Source organism: Jaculus jaculus, chromosome 2, assembly GCF_020740685.1.
Source record: "Jaculus jaculus isolate mJacJac1 chromosome 2, mJacJac1.mat.Y.cur, whole genome shotgun sequence".
Classification (NCBI taxonomy): domain Eukaryota; kingdom Metazoa; phylum Chordata; class Mammalia; order Rodentia; family Dipodidae; genus Jaculus; species Jaculus jaculus.
The window spans coordinates 168,866,323-168,890,085 of record NC_059103.1 but is presented as its reverse complement, the minus strand read 5'-3'; the positions used below and the strand labels follow the sequence as shown (position 1 = coordinate 168,890,085).

General features: G+C 42.6%; 1 protein-coding gene across 2 annotated transcripts in view; it reads right to left on the bottom strand.

The window, feature by feature from the left end:
* Positions 1-2,543: 2,543 nt before the first annotated feature.
* Positions 2,544-23,763, bottom strand: part of Pop1 (POP1 homolog, ribonuclease P/MRP subunit) — a 41,087-nt gene continuing 19,867 nt past the window's right edge. For both annotated transcript variants that reach the window (XM_045144554.1, XM_004663054.2), the window contains exons 12-16: positions 19,319-19,434; positions 17,342-17,533; positions 13,963-14,117; positions 4,808-5,122; positions 2,544-3,609 (exon numbers count right to left, since the gene is read on the bottom strand). In XM_045144554.1, coding sequence (XP_045000489.1) covers positions 2,967-3,609; positions 4,808-5,122; positions 13,963-14,117; positions 17,342-17,533; positions 19,319-19,434 — 1,421 coding nt within the window. In that variant the 3' untranslated portion in view covers positions 2,544-2,966. The remainder of the gene's footprint in view (positions 3,610-4,807; positions 5,123-13,962; positions 14,118-17,341; positions 17,534-19,318; positions 19,435-23,763) is intronic.

Sequence of the window (23,763 nt, the reverse complement as noted above, 5' to 3'; positions counted from 1 at the left end):
ACATAGCAAGAGTGTCTCTGACCACACACACACACACACAATCTTTATTGCTGTTGCTTGTCTTTTTAGTTTCTGACTTTCTTCCCATGATGAATACAGATAGTTGGGAAATTTCTCACATATTTTTAAATGCATGTCCCAAAAAGCAAAGCAGCGCTGGAGAGATAACTTGGCAGTTAAGGTACTTGCCTGCAAGGCTTAAGGACCCAGGTTCAATTCCCCAGTACCCACGGTAAGCCAGACACACAGGTGGCACATACACCTGGAGTTTGTTTGTAGTGGCTAGAGGCCCTGGTGTGCCCACTTCTATCTGCCTCTTTCTTTGTGTTTCAAAAACAAACAAACAAACAAAAAAAACACCAAAAAAAATTCTTTTAAAAAGCCATGAAAAAAAAAAAAATAAAAGCCGGGCGTGGTGGCGCACGCCTTTAATCCCAGCACTCGGGAGGCAGAGGTAGGAGAATCACTGTGAGTTCAAGGCCACCCTGAGACTACAGAGTTAATTCCAGGTCAGCCTGGACCAGAGTGAGACCCTACCTCGAAAAACCAAAAAAAAAAAAAAAAAAAAAAAAAAGCCATGCATCATGAAAAACCAATCAGTTCTTGTGGGACTCAGGTATATAACTAATATGTTCAGCTCACAACTTCTAGAACCTTCCTGACTTTGTGGGCCGTATCATTGCTCCCTTAACAAAAAGCAAACAAACAAAAAACCAGAGACCATGTCACACTTATTTGATAGCTACAAGGCTCAGTACAGCTCAGCAGGCACCTCACAGGACCAAAATAAGCACAATAATCAAATCCACTGCTGTCTCTGCATGTGTTCAAAGCATATTCCATGAAACTAGTAGTGTCTGGACAACAGGTATGAAAACCAAGGTGTGTGTAGGGGGTTTTCCTGCCGGGTGCAGAGCTTCAACAAGGCATTCACCGGGAATCAGCAATAGAAGAATGCTCTACAGAGTTCTGCCCGGATTCACTTAGTGGTGAGACTTATTCCCAGGAACCAGTGTTCCCAGGAATAGATGTTGAGAAGTGCTGGTCTATCCTTTCATTGCAGGGCTCTTTGCTGTACCACCCACAAAGCTGTGAGCGTTCTGCCCCCAGGATTGAGGGCAGGGCAACAGGCCCCAGGCAGAGAGCCGTGCACAATTAGGTAAGGCGACCACGAAGCACGCTCAGACTTGTCAAGAGCACTGAGCCACAGACGGCATGGCTCAGAGCCCGAAAAACAAACGCAGAATACGCCAATAAATACTCAACTGAACATCAGGTGACATTTTCATTTATTCTGTTTATAGACACCACTGAGTTACACTGAGGTTTTCTTCATCTCATGGGGTTGGAAAGACTGAGAGGCTGCTGAAAGGGGAAACACCAGCCACTTCCTTGGTTCAAGGTGCTTTCCCACTACTGAAATATTTGTCCTGTCTCTCACACACACACCACCCCGAAGATCTGGGTGCAGAAAAGCAATGATGAGCTCACACTTCCTGCACAGTGAGATGAGGTTTCTTTTCTGGCCCTCTGAAGACTCAAGTGAACAAGGTGACTGCACCTGTGTGGTCACTTGGCCCCACACAGCCACACCACCCAAAGTGTGTTCCTGCTGCTGATCCTGACGTGCTCCTTAAAGTGTCAGGATCAAAATGACACCGAAAATATTCAATATTCTTACCTACTTCCTGTAAATTCACAATGCACACTATCACACAGAAGTTTTCAAAAGTCCTCCAATTAAAAAAAAAAAAAATTGCCCAGCATGTTAGCACAAGCCTTTAATCACAGCACTTGGGAAGCAGAGGTAGGAGGATCTCCATGCATTCAAGTCCAGCCTGAGTTACAGAGTGAGTTCCAGGTCAGCCTAGGCTAAAGAGCCTGCCTTTAAAAAAAAAAAAATCAAAATACTTATTTTTACTTAACTCAAAGTATCCCAAACCAATGTGCCCCTGGGAACTTTTTTAATCAGGTAACATATTTCATAGAACAGACTTTGAGAAATCCTCCTGTAAGGCTTTCAGAAATTATCTGCAGAAAGAAAAAACATTTTTTTTAACTTAAAAAAATTAAGTAACTTCCTAGGATCACAAGCTGGTCAACAACAAAAAGGTGAAGGGATCAGAGTCACAGACCCAACACTTGTTTTGTCATTCACTGAAAACAGGGAGCAGTAGACTGCCCACTGCTTTCTTCACAGCATACTGACTCCTGTATGCACAGCCCACAGGGCCTTTGTTTCATGTACAGAAACCAGTTACTTACACTCTTTTGTATGTGTGTGTAGTGCTAGAAGTAAAAAAAAAAAAAAAAAACAACCAACAACAACAAAAAACAAGCTAGTTGCGCACGCCTTTAATCCCAGCACTCGGGAGGCAGAGGTAGGAGGATCGTCGTGAGTTTGAGGCCAGCCTGAGGCTCCATACTGAATTCCAGGTCAGCCTGAACTAGAGTGAGACCCTACGTCAACGAGAGAGAGAAAAAAAAAAACAAAAAACAACAAGCCCACATGCTAGGCAAGCACTCTACCACTGGGCTACACTCCCAACCCCCTACAGTTTTTTTCCCCCTTCAGTAATAAAACATTAAACAGTTACTGCTGCTCATGTGACATGTTTTTTTCAGAGACCTCCTAGCTCTTTGTTCCTAACAAAGAAGGAATAATAAAAGGTACAGCTTATAGTACTTTTCAGCAAGAATTACACAGACCAAGAGATACAAAGTGTGTGGTTACACATGTTAAACAATTTAAACATCTCACAAGTACAGGAAGAGATGGATAGTATTTAGGTTACCAGAATGATGTAAACAGTTCACCATTTGCATAATTATATAATTTTAATTCTTGCCTCCAAGCAATTTCACATTATATGTGGAAAATGAAATGAAGGCAGGGAGAGCTGGTGTTCACCAACTGTGGGACTCGCACAGCCCGGATCTGGGTCTGGCTGGCTATGAACCTGCACTCACACCTCAATGGCCATTCGCGCGAATCGGTACTGCAGGGAAGCAGGAGGCCGCAGCAGCACCAAGCCCCTGGTGGTTGCTGGCTGGCTGGCCAGCATGTCCAGCAAGCCTGTCACACTAACGAACCCCAGGGCTTCTCCACAGCCAACAGCCATGGAAAAATCCCCCTGTGTGACAAAGCCTAGAAGGGTTCTGGAGCAGTGCGTTGTCACTTCCGGGAGGGGGCCTGACCACAGCCCGAGAGTCAGAGCTTCTTGCCCAGTTGCAGGAGCCCCTGGTGCCAGGGCCTCGGAAGAGGTGGCTCCTTGGTTCTGCTTCTTTGCCATTTTCTTCTTTTCTTTCGCTTTCAGGATCATGCTCTTAAAGGGGTCACTGTGTCTGGATTCCTGGGGCCCACAGTAATGCTGATCCTGACCAAGCTGGAGCAGGTCTTCCTTTGTTGGGACGCAAATCATGGTGTGAGGCTCGGGACTGCCCTTCCTGAGCAGGGACAGGCTGACCCACACCAGTGCCCTGGGGAAGTGGGCCAGGATGGACAGGCAGGCCTCTCTGGTCAAGTCTTGATGACCCCTGCATGGAGTCCGCCTGTCCTTAGAGCTGGGACCGCACCAGACCGATAGTTGCTTCAGTAATTTTCTATTCCTACATGAAGTCAAAGACATACATTTGAGGATATTTTGTTCCAGGGTAAAACACACAATTAGAAATTTAGGTGTTGCTACAGTTAAGAATTTTTATACTAGATGTGTAGTTTTATTCAGAATTATAACAAAAAAAAGTCTTTAAAGCAGGCCCTAAACAAGATATACATATCATCCCCTCCAGGGAACATCACAGAAGATGGGATGGAAAGAAAGTAAGAGCTGGAATATGGAAGGAGTTCTGTGGATCTCTGGTATCATGTATCACAAGGCCATTGTGTACTTGAACTCACAGCAGCTGTGGTGACCTATGTAAGACCTGCACATGACAGGGTCAGGCAGCATTCAGTTTCAGATAGACAGGGAGGGGCTTGGGAAGCCACACCCTGCCCTGATGATAGGAAAGGTTGCTGGGGAGGGCAAGTCATTTTCTTCAATAGCCACTAGTAGGAGATAAGTAGTAGAGTGAAGCTAACAGGAATAGAGAAGGTAATGTGGGGGTACATATGATCAAAATGTAATATGAGAATGGGCGTGCCAGGGCCTCCAGCCACTGTAAATGAACTCCAGACGCGCACACCCCCTTGTGCATCTGGCTAACGTGGGTCCTGGGGAACCGAGCCTCAAACCGGGGTCCTTAGGCTTCACAGGCAAGCGTTCGACCGCTAAGTCATCTCTCCAGCCTGCGACAAGTACTTTTTAAAATCCATGCACATTATGCAGAGTGCTGAGCCAACAGCAGTACAGAGGGCAGAACACATTTCATGAGGAAGCCACAACTATACGCTACCCTGAACAGCTGCTAGCCCACCACAGATCCCCACAGTTCAGAGAACTGGAAAGGCACTAACTCAGGGATGGAAAACAAAGAAGACCTGCTGGGCAGTTCTTCACTTCTTAAGATCAGGTCTATGAGGGGACTTCTGTGTGAGCAAGGACCAAATGAAAGGTTCTAGGGGAAACGGCCTGGATGAAGGATGACAGTATTTTCAATCCTTTCATCTGTTAGCACTGTGCCTCAAGTCACACTAACACTGCTTCCCTATGCCTCCTATGAAACTTCAAATCAATCTCTCCCTTTCAGATTCCACCAAAAAAAAGTCCACAAACGCACTTGGGTTCAGCATAAAGGAATACTGGAAACACGTCCTGTACCCTGGTCAATATAAAATAAGCAATGCAAAATGTATCATACTTACCGAAGAACACAGAGCTGACTGCCAGTGGCAGTGACAAGTTTCTCACTGGCATCCTGGTCCAGAACCCTCTCATTCCCTTCCTGGTCTTGACACTCTGTGTCCATGACTTCTGGCTCCCGGCTTGCTTCATGTGATGGCTGATGGATCTTTCCAGGCACGGGAGCATCACTCTCCTTACCACCAGGAGCTGAAGCTTCAGATGCCTCCTGGGCCTGGACCCTGGACTCCCACTCCTGAGTCAGCTGCTCCCAGGGACAGTAGAAAGGTGTCACTGTGCCAAGTTTAACATAGTTGGGCCTTTTGGCAGGAGGGCGTCTAATAAAAGAAAACCAGTTGTAAACAACTGAGAAAAGAACAATTAAAATAGTTGTGGCCATTATAACCCATCTCTAACCAACAAACACAAAAAAGGCTTTGTGGGCTGTAGAGATGACTTGTGGTTAAGGCGCTCACATGCGAAACCTAAGGACCCATGTTCAACTCTCCAGATCCCACATAAGCCAGACGCACAAGGTGATGCAAGTGCACAAGGCTGCACATGTGCACAAAGGGGCGCATGCATCTGGAGTTGAGTGGCAATGGCTGGAGGCCCTGGCACGCTAATTCGCTCTCACACACACACATTAAAAAATATGTACATATAGAGTTGAAGAGATGGGTTAATGGTTAAGGCATTTGCCTGCAAAGCCAAAGGACCCTAGTTCAATTCCCCAGGACCCATGTTAGCCAGATGCACAAGGGGGCACACACATCTGGAGTTAGTTTGCAGTGGCTGGAGGCCCTGGAGTACCCATTCTCTCTCCCGCCCCATTTTCTCTCTCTCTCAAATAAATAAATAAAAATAAACTAAAAAAAAAAAAATAGTATCATTTTTAAAAACAAGGCTTCCCAAGACACACATGAAGAAGAACCAGCTCTGAGTCGAAGCACTCTTCTCCTCTTTGGTCTTTTACAGGTGGTACATTCAGAGCAGCTCCGCTGCATTCAGTACAATTCCAGAGAACAAGTAAATGGTGCCCCTGGAGTTACGCCATGATGTCCTTGTCTATCTACAAGACTCTAAGTTCAAGGTTACAGTGAAGTTTCTTACTCCTGACCTCTATGTCCTGGCCTACTAAGTGGTACAGCTCAGACAGGAACCCAGGTAGTATAGCTCATAAACCACTACACCGCAATGTCCCTTAAAGACAGATAGGTGGCAAGGAAAATTCCAAAAGCATGCTCAACACTAGTAATTAAAATATTGGGGCTGGGGAGATGGCTCCATGGATAAAGTGCTCGCTGCACAAGCATGACGAGCTGAGTTCAGATCCCCAACACCCATGAGAAAGCTGGCTCTAATAGTGAACACCTATAATGTGAGTACCGGGGAGGCGAAGAGGACAGGAGAATCCTGGGATCTTTCTGGCTATCTAGTCTAGCTAAATTAGTGAGTGCCACACACCCATGCCTGCATGCATACACACAGACCACTCACATACACACGCAACAATAAATGAAATAAAAACAGATAAAGCACCCAGCTCTAGCACTTCTAGACATATATCCTAAGGACTTATCTTATTACCTTAGAGATACTTGCTCAACCATGTTTATTGCTGCTCAATTCACAATAGCTAGGAAATGGAACCAGCCTAGATGTCCCTCAACTGATGAGTGGATAATGAAGATGTGGCACATTTATACAATGCAGTTCTACTCAGCAGTAAAGAAAAATGAAGTTATGAAATTTGCAGGAAAATGGATGGATCTGGAAAGGATTATACTAAGTGAGATAACCCAGGCCCAAAAAGCCAAATGTCGCATGTTCTCTCTCATATGTGGATCCCAGCTACAGATGATTGGACTTCTCTGTGAGCAGGAAGAAAACTCAGTAGCAAAGGCCAGTAAGCTAGAAAAGAGATATACAAGGAAGAGAAAGGAAGGGGGGGGGGGTATTTAATAGGATGGTATTGTATATATGTAAGTAGAAGAATAGATTAATGGAGGTGAAAAGGCCCAAGTGAGGTCAGGGGAAGAGACTGAGTAAAAGAAAGATGGAGGGAGAGCTAATCAAAATCTAAGAGGATATAAATAAATCATATGGAAACCTACTTTTTTGGACAATGGAACACTGAGGAGCCTTAGATTGTTACTAGAAAATTTTCAGGGATGGGATACCTTCTAGTGAGTTCTTGGCCACAGAGGTCCCTGATGTTCCCAAAAGATTACAGGCCATTGCTGAGACCCTTGGTTTCCCACCAGGAATAGATAGTAAGACCCTATTGCTGAAGGCTCCACATACGTGGGCTGCAAGGCCACTGAGAAATCCTGCTGGAACTGAGCTAATAACCTCTTCCATGTAGATCAGCTGATAGAAAGGTGGAAGAAGCCATTCTACATGCAGTTCAATGGGAGAGAGAGAAATCACCAGATACTCAACAGTGGACTCTGCAAGCCTTATATTTGGACAGCCAGGCCAAATAGGCTAACAGGTGCAATAGTGGCACGTCTGTCATAGTGGAAACCAACTGCCCTCTAAATGGACTGGAGGCCCACTCCATGGGAGGGAATACACCCGATAATGAGAACCTACAACGGGATAGTCATGAGCCCTAGGGGTGTAACGTCTGCTGCTGTCTGGCTAATGTACATACTGTGTTCATCAAACTGACCAGTAAGCACTTCTCTTAATGTTCATACCCTTATAGTAATGCTACTCTCACTTTTGGTAGAGAAGCTTCTCCTTTCAAATGGTAGTGAACTTAGGATGACTCAGAAAGCATCACGGTGCTGGGAAAAAGTGACAGGAGTGCTCAGCACTGCAATATCTCTATCACACCTTCCAAGGCTCAAAGTCCATTGCGGAAGAGGTGGCAGAAGGAATGTAAGAGCCAAAGGAAGGGTAGGACTCCTTACAACGTGTTCCTCCAGACACAAAATGGCCTGGATATCCATGACCTCACAGTGCCTAACAATACCTACACAAGACCACCATAATAGGAGAAAAAGATCATGACATCAAAATAAAAGTGAGACTGATTGAGAGGGGGAGGGGATATGATGAAGAATGGAGTTTCAAAGGGTAAAGTGGGGGGAGGGAGAGCATTACCATGGGATACTGTTTACAATCATGGAAGTTGTTAATAAAAGAAAAAACAAAAATTGTTGATAAAAAAAAAAATAGACAAAGCAGGGCTGAGACTAGCTATGTGGTTCAAGGCCCTGGATTTAACCCCTGGCACAGAGAAGAAAAAAAAAGTGGTAGATGGGAATAGATATATGTCAAAAAGAAGACAAGAAAACAAATGAAATACATACATACATACACACACACACACACACACACACACACACACACGGGGGTGGGACACAAAATGGTGATTTTTTAAAAAATCCAGCCTTGTTAGTAATAAAAAATAAATTTAAAATTTAAAATAGATACTATTTTACCTACTAGCCTGCCAATATTAAAAAAAAAACTTAATATTACAGGTTGGTTAGAGTTGGGGAATCCTTAATTCAGTAAAAACAGCTGGGCAACAGAACACCAAAATCCTTAAAATGCACAACTTTCCTTAACAACCAGGTATCACATGCAAGGCATATGCTTGCTCTCCCACAGGCATAGCTGGCTCTTCTCACCACCCATGCCTGTGTGGGCAGACAGCTTCCTGTATACCCAGGCCATTTCTCCTCTCTCTTCATCCAGACTTTACACATTGTCATACAAAGCAGCTCTTCCTGCCTCTGTCAGCTTCCTAGGTACACCATTCACCTGAAGAACCACCTTCCCTCCACTCAAGACACTTGTCATTTCCAGTGGCCTCTGCTTTACCTAAATATCTTCTGCATGCCTTGGCCCACCAGTACCTCAACTCAGATTGCATCTTACCTTAAGGACCACCCCCCCACACACCCCAGCAGTATCTTTTTCATTGCTGGCACCACTTGTGCTACCTTAAAATACCAAGTTCAAGTATATTTTTCTCACAGTAATGTCCCTTACAGTCCTCAACAATTCCTCAACCACATAAGCCTCCACTCATGTATGCTACGATTTCCTTACTGCTCCCCCAGTTTCCCAACCCACTCCACCAGCTAAGATTCCATAATGCACATGACAGTCCCATGGCCAGCTTGAATTTTGTTTTGTTGGTCTTGTGTTTGGAAACGGCCATGAGCAGTGTGAAGCAGGTTTGCTGGATTCCCTGCATGGAGACCCTATGGAGCCATGAGGATGAACCATGAGTTGCAGTGGAGACTCAGTGGAAATACCAAGACCACGAAACGGCTGCTAAGGAGAGCTGCTGGCCTGGACGAAGTTTCCAGTACTGTGAGTAGCTTAGCTGGAGGGGCGGCATTGGAGCTCCCAAGACTTGTTGCTGGTTAGAATTATCAGACTTGGAGATTTGTCACTGACTACAGTTGTTGGACTTGGAGCTACAGAGTTTGATGTTTGCCCTGTTTTAAATCTTGTATTGAGCCGGGCATGATGGCTCACGCCTTTAATAGCAGCACTCAGGAGGCAGAGGTAGGATTGCCGTGAGTTCAAGGCCATCCTGAGACTACATAGTGAATTCCAGGTCAGCCTGGACTAGTTTAAGACCCTACCTCGGAAAAAAAAAAAAAAATCTTGTATTGGTTGAATATTTCTTTGCTATGCCCAGTGCCATCTTTTGCAGTGTGAATGTTTATTCTGTATCATTATGGGGTTTGGGGGTAGAATTTTTTGGTATTATGGCTTAGTTAAAAGACCTTGGATTATGGGGAATTTGAGCATCATTGAAATTGATAAAAATTATAGGGACTTTTAAAGTTGGACTGGATACACTGTATTTTGTATCATGTATGGTTATCAGTTTATGGGGGCCAGGGGCAGAATGTGGTGGTTTGATTCAGGTGTCCCCCATAAACAGAAGTGTTCTGAATGCTAGGTTCCCAGCTGATGGAGATTTGGGAATTAATGTCTCCTGGAGGTGGTGTATTTGGGGGTGGGCTTATGGGTGTTATAGCAAGCTCCCCTTCCCACTGTTTGGCACACTCTCCTGTTGCTTTTGTCCATCTGATGTTGGTGAGGAGGTGATGTCTACCCTCTGTTCATGCCATCGTTTTCCCCTGCCATCATGGAGCTTCCCCTTGAGTCTGTAAGCCAAAATAAGCCCTTGTTCTCCCAAAGCTGCTCTTGGTCAGGTGATTTCTGCCAACAATGCAAACCTGACTGCAACAGGCACTGTAAGCACTAAGTCATCTCTTCAGCCCCCTCTCCTCTGCCTGCATTAACTGGCAGCCTTTCCTCTTTGCTCGCTGAGCAGAAGACAATCACAGTCCAGAGAGTCTACCTAGTCTGCTCACCACCAGAGCCACAGTACGGAGGTCTGTATTCAGAATGTATGGTCCTCTACAAGCCCGTAATGGAAGAACTGTGCTCAGGCCTATTCCCCCACTAGACACTGGGTCCTAGTCTACTCTGTCCCTGCTGTAGCCACACAGTACCTGAAAATGGTATGGGACCCACAGTACTCTTTAAATGAATGAATAAGTCAGACAAATATGTTGATATATGAGGGATATGGCACAGAAAGAAATCATTGGGCAGAAACTGCTGCCCATTCAGCTGCAATTATATGAGAGATTACAACCATTGAAATTGGGCCAGGTGACTTGCTCTGGGGCAACAGGAAGAATGTATGAATGTAGGATATAGAGGGAAATGTCTGTTCCCAGAAGCACAGCACAAGAAATCAGAAATAGTCTAAAAGGCCACTGATCGAACACAGCACACCCACACTGCAACCGTATGGAACCACTCTAAGTTCCATTTTGTGTAAGAGCTGGCAAGTTGAGATGCTATCCATTTTTATAAGATCCATGAGCTAAGAATAAGAATGCTTTTTACATTTTTAAGTGATTGAAAAAAAAAATGAATAATGTTTTATGACACATGAAAAGTCTATGAAATTCAAATTGAGTGTCCATAAATCAGCTCTGACTGGAACGCAGCCAGGCTCATTTGTTTATGTGTTATTGGTGGCTGCTTTCCTGCCACAGTGGCAGAGCTGAGTGGTTGTCATGGAGAACAAAGGGTCCAGAAAGCCCAAACTATTTATCATTTGGCCCTCTACCAAAAGTGTATGCCAACTTTTGGTTCAGAGTTGAATTTACTAATGTAGGGAAACTATTTGATACAATATATTGTTAAATGAAAAAAGCATGCTTCAAAATAGAATACCCAGTACAATCTGCTTATTTTCAAAAAACTATCTGTGAAATATATACATTAAAAATGTGAATGATCAATGGAATGTCAAATGGGAAAGTAGGGGGGGGGAGGGAGGACCATGGAGTTTTTTTATAATCATGGAAAATGTTAATAAAAATTAAATTTAAAAAAATGTGAATGATCACATTCGTTTGCATTGGCTAGAGGCCCTGGCATGCCCATTCTCTCTCCTTATCATAAATAAAAGTATTTAAGGGCTGCAGAGATGGCTTAGTAATTAAAGCACTTGTCTGCAAAGCCAAAGGACCCAGGTTCGATTCTCCAGGGCCCACGTAAACCAGATGCAGAAAGTGATGCATGCGTCTGGAGTTCATTTGCAGTGGCTGAAGGCCCTGGCATGACCCTTCTCTATCTCAAATAAATAAAATTAAATTAAAATTTAAAAAAAAATGTTAAGGACAGAGTTTGAGTAGAAGTATCCTATGGGAGTAAATAATGCTGTACTCAAGAAGCCATGGACTATAGTAAGAAAATTTCACTCTCCCACTCTCTCTGCTTGCAAATAAATTAAATAACTAAATAAATAATTATCTTAGAAGGGCTGAAGAGATGGCTCAGCAATTAAAGGTGCTTGCTTGCAAAGCCAGACAGGCCGGGTTCAATTCTCTAGTACCCATGTAAAGCCAGATGCACAAAGTAACACATGCATCTAGAGTTTATTTGCATCAGTAAGAGACCCTGATGCACCCATCCCCCCCACCCCCGCTTGCAAATGAATAAAATTTCAGTGCCAGAAGAGGGATAACTTCCGGTGAGTTGATGGTCAGGGAGGTCCCTGATATCCTCAAAACATTACAGGCTATTGCCAAGGCTCTTGGTTGTCTACCAGGACTAGATGGTAAGACCCTATTCCTAAAGGCTCCACATGCTTGGACTGCATGCCCCCTCCCAGTTGACTAGTGATCAGGGTGCTGGAAAGTCCTATGCAGACTGTTGTGGGGAGAAAAGTCATCTACAATCTTAACCAGTAGTGGACCCTGCAAACTTTATGGCTGGCCAGCCAAGCCAAATGGACCAATCGGTGCAATGGTGGCATGTCTGTTATGGGGAAACCAACTGCTCTTTGATTAGAATTGAGACTCACTCCATCGGAGGGAATTTCTGCCTGTTACTGAAATCCTAATCAAAAACTAGGGCTGAGGAGGTCATAAGTCCTACGGGAGAAACTACTACTGTTGTCTGATTAAACTTCCCTCTAAATACCTGCTTATGTCCATATATTAATGCCACTTTCACCTTTGGTTAGAGAAGTTTCTCTTTTCAGATGGCAGTGACCACTGGGTTCATCAAAACCCAGCAAAGTGCCTAGAAGGGACAGTGGAGTGTTCATTACTAAGTGAGACACCCCTATCACATCCTTCAAGGCTCAGGAACCATTGCAGAAGAGGTGGCAGAAAGAATGTAAGAGCCAAAGGAAAGGGAGGAGTGCTTACAATACTGTCTTTCAGATATAAAGTGGTCATGGTGTTCATGACCTCACAGTCGTTGACACTACTGACAGATGACCTACAAAACAGGAGAGGAAAAATGATGACGTCAAAATAGAAGACAGACTAGTTAGAAAGAAGGATTAAGGAGAGGGAAAATGTAGGGTGGTGGGAGGTGATTATGATCATGGCATATTATCTATATGTATGAAGGTTGTCAGTAAAAACTTTAAAAAAGAAAAAGAAAATGCAGATGATGAGAAATAAATATTCTTATCAATTATTTAACAGGTACATAGAGAACTCTCAATGCCTAAAAGCAGCACAGGACATATAGCACATGATGGCTGCCCCCAAAGAGCTGGGAAGCCAGCACTCCAGAAACAAGTCGCTATTTCTCCACTCTGTCAATTTAAACGGGCAGGCAGGCCCTGAACAGCAAGATGAAGCTCACAGAGAGGAATACAACATTTAAGCATATACTCACTCATCAGACAACACAGGTAAGGCCTCGTGTGCACCAGCACTCTCTAGACACCATAAATGTCATGACAAGCAAGAGACAGTTTCTGTGCTTCCAGGAAACGACAGTTTAGTAGGAATGAGGTTCATAGCATTCACATGAACTTCTAAGCTCCTAATCCACTCAACCCCAATGAATGATAGAAAGTAAATCTAGATGGCTAAGGCACTAAAATATAAAACAGTGCTCTCTCTCTCTCGAAGACAGAATTACACCAGCTAATATTTTACTGATTTCCATGATTTAATTTTTTTTTTTTTTGAGGCAAGCTCAACAGACCGGCCTAATTTTCTTTACTCTATCCAGGCCAGGTATGGTGGCATATGCCTTTATTATTATTATTATTGTTATTTTTTGTTCCTTTTTATTTCTTTGAGAGTGACAGAGAGAGAAAGAAGCAGAGAGAGAGAGAAAAAGGGGGGGGATTGGCACACCAGGGCCTCCAGCCATTATAATCAAACTCCAGACAAGTGTGCCACCCTGTATGCATGTGAGGCATTGCGCATGTGTCGCCTTGTGCATCTGGCTTATATGGGTTCTGGGGAGTTGAACATGGTCCTTAGGTTTCACAGGTAAGTGCCTTCACTACTAAGCCATCTCTCCAGCCCTAACTAAGGTTTCTATAAATAGGTACTACTTCTAAAATCAGTTTTCAGAAAGCAACTTCTGTGGAATTGGGGATGAGGGATGAGGGTTGGAAGTAAAAATCAATTAGCCAGCGTCCAAACTCAAGTTTATTCTATTACAAAGTAAGCAAATAACCCAGAGAAAGGCTGTAACTGAAACAGCATCTGAGGCTAGACATAGGCACTCATCACTGGACTAAAGCAGCAACTTATTGGTAATTCAGAACTCAGGAAAGTCTATGAAGGCTCCACATTACACATTAGCAGTTACAGAAGCCACTCTCAATGCTGGGCATGGTGAGTGGACAGGTTCCTACCTTTTGTACATTTCAAGAAGGTCCTTAGCTTGCTCTTTAGCAACCCGAGACCCAGCAAGACAGTCTGGGAAATCAGCTGGGATGTTTGGTGCCCTCTTATACTGAGAATGCACTGTAGTCTCTTTTAATCCTCCAACTCTTGCGCCTCGATATATCTAAAAAAAAAAAAAAAGTGAAAAGGGCGCTGCCAATTTGCCAACTTAAAATGAAATAGCTTAATTGTATCAATAGGAGAATGATAAATACATAATGCTATAAATATTACTATTACTATAGAACAGCAACAAATGAAGGACATGGAGCTTCACCAATGAACATGGAAGAACCCAGCATCACTGGAACACAGCAAGTTGTAAACCACACAGTGGTGTAAATATGTTAAAAACATGCTAAATGCATTTTCCTGTGACAAACAAACATTTGATGAACCTCTAAGAATACACATGGTAGGGCTTAGCAGTTAAGACACTTGCCTACAAAGCCCAGGTATCCAGGTTTGGTTTCCCAGAACCCACATAAGCCAGATTCACAGGTGGTACATGCATTTGGAGTTTGTTTGCAGTGTCTAGAGGCCCTGACTCGCCCATTCTATCTGCCTTTCAAATAAATATAAAATAAAATATTAACAACAACGACAAAAAGAGCTGGGTGTGGTGGCACATGCCTTTAACCTAGCACTCGGGAGGCAGAGATAGGTTCGCAGAGTTTGAGGCCACCCTGAATACTGAATTCACATAGTGAATTCCACAGGTCAGCCTGGGTTAAAGCGAAACCTTACCTCAAAAAAAAAAAAAAAAAAAAAACAACATGGTGGGTGACAAGCAACCAAAACAAAAATGTCATTATTTGAGGAAGTGGGAAATGAGAGAGGCATGAGGAACCAGCACTGCTAGTGATGCTGTATGCTTAAGCTACATGGCAGGTGAAGGGTCCGCAGGCATTCATTATGAGTGTCTAAACTGAAACATTTCCTAATGGGCTGGGATAGAGCTCAGTGGTACAGTACCTGCCTAGCATATGTAAGGCCCTGGGTTCAAGCCACAACACCTCAAACAAGAAACTAAAATTTTTCCTAATAAAACTTCAGTGGAGTGACCTAATGGTATCATTCCCTAGTGAAAGAACGAAGTAATCCATGGATGAACAAGCTAGAAGTGCTATGTGAGGGCGCTATAATTTGGATCTTGAATGTCCCCCAAAAGGCCATTTGTGGACTATGTAGTCCCTAGTCCATAGTGCTATTTAGGAGATGGCGCAGTCTTTAGAAAGTGGGTCCTAATGGGAGGAAGGTAGGTCATTGGTAGCACACTTTTGAAAGGAATGCTGAGATTGTAGCTCTCCTTGTCTCTCTCTCTTTCAACTGCTGGGAGGTGAACACTTTCTCTGCCACATATTGCAGCCATGAGGTAGCACCTTGTCACAAGCCCCAAGGCAATAAACCAAGTGACCATGGACTGAAGCCTCCTGAATAAACCTTTCTTGCCTCTTAAAAAAAAAAAAAAAAAAAAAAAAAAAAAAAAAGTTACCACTCCTTAATTGAATGCCAATAATTGATGCGCATGGTGGCTCACGCCTTTAATCCCAGCCCTCGGGAGGCACAGGTAGGAGGATTGCTGAGAATTCAAGGCCACCCTGAGACTACATAGTTAATTCCAGATCAGCCTGGACCAGAGTGAGACCCTACCTCGAAAAACCAAAAAAATAAAAATAAAAATAAAAATAACAAAAATAAATTAATTTCCTGCATGAATCTAACAGTCTCCAGAACTTGGGACTGCTGTGAATTAAAGGCCACCCTGGGCTATACAGTGAGTTCAAGGGTGACCTGACTCTTTAAAAAGAAAAAGGAAGTAATTTACCAAAGGGCTGGAGGGATGGCTTAGCAGTTCAGACATTTGCTTGCAAAGCCAAAGGACCCAGGTTCAATTCCCCATGACCCATGTTAGCCAGATGCACAAGGGGGCACACACGTCTGGAGTTTGTTTGTAGTGGCTGGAGGCCCTGGCGCTCCCATTCTCACTCTCTCTCTCTCCCTCTTTCTCTGTCAAATAAATAAATTAAAAATAGAGCCAAGCATGGTGGCACATGCCTTTAATCCCAGCACCTGGAAGACAGAGGTAGGATGGCCATGAGTTCAAGGCCACCCCGAGACTACATAGTGAATTCCAGGTCAGCCTAGACCAGAGTGAGAAACCACCTCGAAAGACAAAAAAATATAAATAAATAAATAAGATACCCCCCCCCCAATTCACTCTGCACATTGTCAAAATTAAACTAACAAATTTCTTCAGGTTGGAAATGCAACATTTTATTGTTACTACTATTTTAAAAATCATGCCACTCAAAAATTTAAGCGGGTATGCTGGGAGATGCCTCAGCTGTTAAAGATGCTCACTTGGAAAGCCTGCTGGCCCAGGTTCAATTTCCCAGCACACACATGGACGTGGCATTCATCTACAGCAGCAAGAAACTCTGGCACTTCTATACACGAAGATGTGCAAATAAACAAATTTCTAAAAATCTAAAGGGCATTAGTTAGGAAGAAGAGGAGTTAGAGGAGAAAAGAGAAAGTAATGGAGAAGTGGATAAAAATATATACAGGTATGAAAGTGTCAAAAATAAAAATTAGTATTACCACAGTCTGGAAAGCATGCCTAGGGGAGAACCAATGGAGCAATGTAGGAGCCAGTAAATGGATATGACCAACGTACGAAGCAGCAAGTATGGAAATATCACAGTGAACTGTACAATCAATATTTAACTACAATAAAATGAAAATAAAATATATGGAAAAAAGCTCAAGTATCCATATGGGAATGGTGGTTCACACCATAACCATAGCACTTAGGAGGCTGAGGTAGGAGGACAAGTTCCAGATCAACCTGGGCTTAATACTCAAAGTAAATAAATAAATCACAACAGAATCTTATTCATGAGAAACTGACCCCAGCAACTATACATAAAATATTCTATATCTAGTATTACATTTCTCTCTCTCTCTCTCTCTCTCTCTCTCTCTGTGTGTGTGTGTGTGTGTGTGTGTGTGTGTGTGTGTGTGTGTGTGTTTCAAGGATAACCTGAGGGTATTTACCTTCTCCTTGCACCTTTTTTGAGACAGGATGTCTCTTATTGATGTTGCTGCTGGGAAGGCTAGTCAAGCTGACCCACAAGCTTTGGAATCCTCCTCCCTCCATGTCCCAATGCTCTCCTGGCTTTGCCTGGGTGCTGGGGATTAAACTGAGGGCAGCAGTACTTCTGAACCATTAAGCTCTCTCTCTCCTAGTATTATATTTCTAAGGGTACATTTTTAGCCTTTAGTATCTAGTAGCAATGTATTTTCAATGTTTCAACTATTAGTTGGAATCAAAAAGTAACTTACAAAGGGAATCCAGAAAGCCATGCCCCAGCCCTTTGGGAGTAGGACATCCCAGCCACTTCCCCAGCCTACTCGGTCTTCACCAGTCACTTTTCCTGGCTGTTGAATCAAAAGTATAGGTATCTTAGATTCACGAGGCCCTAAGACAAGCTGTGATCCAGGCACCAGCAATTCACTTCTCATCCGGTTTAAATCCTAAAGTGGAAGAAAACAATTCAATACAACTTCAGTCTTCTAGGAGAACCTATGAGGTCTCCTATAAGCAGTTTTAGAAAGTTAAAATATACCTTTTATAAAGGAAAAGAAAACCAAACCAAAAAAAAGCATTATAAAGTATCTCTTTTATAAATAAACATTGTCCTCAGGGGCTTTGGTAGAAAATGCCAAATTATGTTAAGTTTGCTCAGTCTGGGCTAGAATATATTAGACAACTCAGGTATAAAATGACATATTCACTCTGCTAATCTCATATCAAAATTCAACTCATATTTGATACTCAATACAAAATGTAAGTTGACTGAAACTGTATCCCTGTTTAAGTTCTGCTGTCATGAAGTAAAAAGTTATAAACAGGGCTGGAGAGATGGCTTAGCGGTTAAGCGCTTGCCTGTGAAGCCTAAGGACCCTGGTTCGAGGCTCGGTTCCCCAGGTCCCACGTTAGCCAGATGCACAAGGGGGCACACGCGTCTGGAGTTCGTTTACAGTGGCTGGAAGCCCTGGCGTGCCCATTCTCTCTCTCCCTCTATCTGTCTTTCTCTCTGTGTCTGTCACTCTCAAATAAATAAATAAAAAATGAACAAAAAATATTTAAAAAAAAAGTTATAAACAATAACAACTTCTCCAGAATAAGTAATGGGATAAAAAAAAAAACACTGTCTCTTGAGAAAATTTTGCATCAGGTCTGAATAATTTAAAATAGAAAATGTTCTAAGTCATAATGGATAACACCTTTCCAACTCTGCTTGCCCACTGAAAAGAGATGCATAGGGAGGTGAGAGACCTAGATGTTGAGCTCAGAGATGCAGAAGTAGTGCTTGGCTCCTTAGCTGAGTACCACACAAGACCTGGCCCCATACTTGGGTCTAGCTACAGCTCCATTAATATTCCTCAAGGCCAGATCTTTCCATCTTTGCTTGAGATTCTACTCCATCTGTTCACTTACTGTTCATTCTAAAGGACTTTGCTCTTAAGCCCCAAGCTTTCCATCTGGAATTGAGACCTGTCTCTAGATAGCTGCTCCTGGGAAATGCTACTCAAGTTTCTCACCTTTCCCACTGAATTTGTTCTCTGCATCCCTCATGTAACTGAACAATGCTACAAATCCCACTCATCCATCCAAATTTTTACTGAGCACCCTTTACATGTTAGGTATTTTTCTAGAACCTGGGAATACAGCTGTGAGTAAGTCAACATGAATCTGATTCTCTTTTAGCTTAGATTTTATTATCAACTCCCAGCTCTTGACCTATATGGGCATTTATGTCATCATGCTGGTATGACCCTGGACCACACTGTACAAGCTATTGTTACTTCCTGAAATCCTTTCCTCTCTGTAGTCTGACTCTGCTCCCCAAAGTATGGTTAGTACTGACCCCCACTTGAGAACAAGTTCAAGACCAGCTCAGCTCCTCCACATAGGAAGGCAGCTCTGATGTCCCTAGTCTGGACTTCTTCCCTAGGCTTCTCCAATACCCTGTACTTCAATGCATACCTAGTCCTCTACACCAGCATCTAGTATAATGCTTAGCTCTGGTGGAGCTCAATAATTGTAAAGTGAAAGACTGAATATTTAAGGGGAAAGTAATGGTAATAGAAAAACATGTTTATACCACAAACAACAGTATGTATCACAAATAAAGAATCAGTACGTTGCTGGGAAAAGGGGACTCTATAAAGTATAAAGTCAATTTTCAGGGTGTCTAGAAAGATGAATTTCCTGTTGTTCATGATTTTCCCAGTCACCCTCACACTATTAGTTACCTGGTCCGAGATTTTATTCTCTGTGACACTCTTACAGATATCTTGGTTCCAGATAAAGCTATGTGTACACTCCACAGGCACACCCTCCAGAAGCAGCTGTCTAACTTTCTCATTATCTAAGAGGGAAAAGAGATAACCTTCAAACCAAATTCTTAAGTCATTTACATCAAATTCTAATGCTGGAAGTAGACCTTTAATGACAATAAAATCTTTTATAGGCATTTACTCAACTCTAAGAATTTCCTTGACACGAAACTAGATTATTCTTATAGTTGGTTTCATAGTTGAAGAAAAGGCTTTTCAGTGTCTTTCTTTGATAACAATCTAGGTAACTAGCTAGCTCCATGTTTATGATAACCAAATTCTACCAGACCGTCTTCTACTTGTGTTATCTCGAGTCTCTGAGAACCCATTTTTACTGAACTATTTAGTCCTTTCTTCAAAACACAACTTTCCCATTGCTTTAAGCTGCGCTTATTTCTGTGAAATGAACTGCTTCTTTCTTTTGACCAAGCCGTGTCATGCTAAGAGTTCTACTGAAGGAGAATGCTCAATGACAAACAGTTGCATTGATGCGAGACACTACTACATGCAGTCATCTAATCACTACAGGGAAAAAAAAAATCTTCCATAGTTTAGATGAAGAATTCTTTAAAAAACATTAAAAAAAAAAAAAGATAATCCATGAACATCAACTACTGTTTCAAAATACCAAACAGAAAATGCCACTCAACAGCACATACCTGTGTAGATCTGCTGCCTAGGGAAAAAGTAAGTTGGAAGTAACCAGGCCACAGTGTGACAGATTTGGGGGATAGAACATAATTGAAGAAAATGAAATTAAGGAACAGATCCCAAAAGAAAGCTGCAGATAGGCAGCAATTACTTCTGAACTACACGTCCTGATGGAGACACTAATCAGCAGTCTACACAGCAGTACGGAGTCGGGAAGCTTCCCACTGCCTGGCGAGGAGTAACAAGCTCCACTCCCAACAGCCCTGGTCTACCCAGAATGCCTTCCAGCACAGCCCACACAGACCTGACAGACAGAACCGAAATGCTATTCAGACTGAGTGGCAGACTTATGTGGGTCCTGGGGGATTGAACCTGGGTCCCTAGGTTCACAGGCAAGAGCCTTAACCACTAAGCCACATCTCCAGCCCCAGCTCCTCATCTTTAATATTCTGATGACAGTTATATACTAAAAAGAAATAAGCTATCAAGTCACACAAAGACGTGGAGGAAATGTAGGGGCATATTGCTAATTTGAAAGGCTACCCACTGTATGATTCCAACCCTGTGACATCTGGAAAAGGCAAAAGGGTAAAGAGATGAGGGCTTGCCATGGGTTAACAGAGAAGAAAGCTGCGGCTCCCTATTTTATAAATACAAAGACTAGTTTAACGTTCTTAGATGGAGCGATTGGGTTTTTCTTCTTCCCTGGGACACAGAAATTCTGGCAAAATGACTATTTACTGAGGACTCCTGGAACTGCTACTCTGTGCCCTAAAAGTAACGGAATAAGGAAAGTGGTGACCATCCATCCACCTGCCATTCTGAGGGCCACTGGACTTCCATCTTTGGGTAGTATGGTAAAGTTGCATAATCAAAGAATGTTTGAAGAGAAATATTTTTAAAGGCCTATGAAAATAAAATAAGTTCCTTTTTGTTTTTGACGTGTTTGTTGCTAGGGATTAAATTTGAGGTTTTGTATATTACAAGCACACTAAGCTACACCGTCAGTCTTCTTCATATTCAATATTAAAAGTAAGCTCTTCTCTGGCAGAGAAGGGCTGGTTAAAAATAATCTATCAATATTAAAAAAAAAAAAAAAAAAAAGGAGGGAGAGCTGGAGAGATGACTTAGCAGTTAAGGCATTTGCCTGCAAAGCCAAAGGATCCCAGTTTGACTCTCCAGGACACACGTTAGCCAGATGCACAAGGGGGCACATGCATCTGGAATTTGTTTGCAGTGGCTGGAGGCCCTGGCATACCCATTTTCTCTCTCTCTCCCTCTTTCTCACTTTCAAATAAATAAAATATGTTTAAAAAATAATCTTGCTGGGCGTGGTGGCACACGCCTTTAATCCCAGCACTCTGGAGGCAGAGGTAGGAGGATCGCCATGAGTTCGAGGCCATCCTGAGACTCCATAGTGAATTCCAGGCCAGCCTGGGCTAGAGTGAGACCCTACCTCGAAAAAAATAAAAAAAAAAAAATCTTATCAGTGCCTTGGAGAGAAAACTCAGTGATTTAAGGTGTGTGCTTGCAAGCTGGACAACCCAAGTTCAAACCCGCACCAGTGTAAAGCCATAGGCAAAGGAGGACACACATCTGTAATCTCAATGTGCTCACAAGCAGCGGCAAGAGAAACCTTGTCTCAGAAGGTGGAAAAGAAGAAAAATATCCCAAGATTTTCCTGTCATGGGCACTATGGCACATAGGTGCCAACACACAATCAAGAGAGAGAAATTTCAACCTATCAAAGCACATCAGCAACTGCTAAGGACTACAACTAACAATACAGATTTGGTTGAAGTTCTGTTTGTTTTTTGCCAGGTCTAAGGATTGACTGAACCCAGGGTCTTGGGATACTAGACAGGCAGTCTACCACAGAGCTGCACTTCCAGCTCACACTCTCACTTAGAAAATCAGTTATTTACATGGAAAATCCTGTTAATGAAGTTGGAAAGATGTACAAAATAATATTTAAGTTATACTTGGGAACCACATGATCACGTAAACTTTTTCAAAGTATGAGAATGTATACCATTCCTCCAGGTTCTCTGGGTGCCTTCTCTTTTAAAGGCTAATTTCCAGCACATACAAGAAAGTAAGTAGCTTGTGGCTGAGAAGATGACTTAGCAGCTAAAGGCACTTGCTTACAAAGACTACAGGCCCAGATCTGAGTCCTTGGTACCCATGTAAACCCAAATGCACGATGTGATGCTTGCATTTGGAGTTCATTTGCAGTGGCAAGAGGCCCTGGCATGCCCATCCTTCAACCCCATGTTTCTCTTTCTCTCAAATAATAAAAATATTTTTTAAGGAGTTTAGTATTCAAAGAAAGCAAATCCTTCTTGACATTTTAAGTAGCAGAGAACTGGTTTTGGTGTTTGTTTAGGTAGAGAATGATTTCAAATACAGAACTATATCACAGGCTAAGGTTTTTACAATTTTATTTATCTTTTAATTTTCTTTATATATTTTATTTATTTATTTTACCTAGAAACAGACAGAATGGGCACACTAGGACCTCCAGCCACCGTAAATGAATTCCAGACACACACACCACCTTGTGCATCTGGTTTATGTGGGCAGTGGTCCTTAGGCTTCACAGTCTAGCCATCTCCCCAGCCCAAGAATTAAGTCTTAATCATCCTACCATTAAGATTCTTCCAAGGCTTAATCTTTTAATTGATTCAGCCCACCAAAGTATACATCTATACTTAGTATTGAGTTGTTTTTCTTAGATGAGATACTACTCATATTGATATAATAGTAATTCATTAAAAAATGTACTTCTTGAGACTGAAGAGATGGCTCAGTGGCTAAGACACTTGTCTACAAAGCCTAATAACTCCAGTTAAATTCCCCGATACCCATGTAAAGCCAGGTGCACAAAGTGGCTCATACATCTAGAGTTCATTTGTACCAATCCTCCCTCCCTCCCTCTCTTTCTTCCTTTCCCTCCCTCTCTATCCTTGCAAATAAATAAAAATAGGAGGATCGCCAAGAGTTTGAGGGCACCCTGAGCCAGAGTGAGACCTTACCTCGAAAAACCAAAAAAAAAAAAAAAAAAAGGTATACTTCTTGTCACCTGTGATGATCTATACCTATAATCTTAGTATTTGGATATCTGAAGCAGGACTGCCACAAGTTCAAGGCCAGCCTTAGTTATATAGTAAGTTTCTGGTCAATCAGAGCTATATAACAAGATCCTCTTTCAAAAACAAGAAAGAAAAATATACTTATCTATGTGGCTAAGTTACCAAAGAAATGTTCAAAGAATTTACAGTATGTAGCTAGGCGTGGTGGCAGATGCCTTTAATCCCAGTATTTGGGAGGCAGAGGTAGGAAGATCACTATGAGTTTGAGGCCATCCTAAGACTACATATTGAATTCCAGGTCAGCTTGAGCTAGAGTGAAACCCTACCTCAAAAAATGAGGGGGGAAAAAAAAAAAGAAAGAAAATACAGTATGTAAAACAGGTTTTAATGAAATGCCAGTAACAATGACTAACAAGAATATAAGCTTTCATAGTAGAAATCAGATTTCCTAAAAATTTTTTTGTTCATTTTTATTTATTTGAGAGTGACAGGACAGAAAGAGGCAGAGAGAGAGAGAGAGAGAGAGAGAGAGGGGGGGGGGGGGGAGGGAGGGAGAGAGAGAACGGGCACGCCAGGGCCTCCAGCCACTGCAAACAAACTCCAGATGCGTGCGCCCCC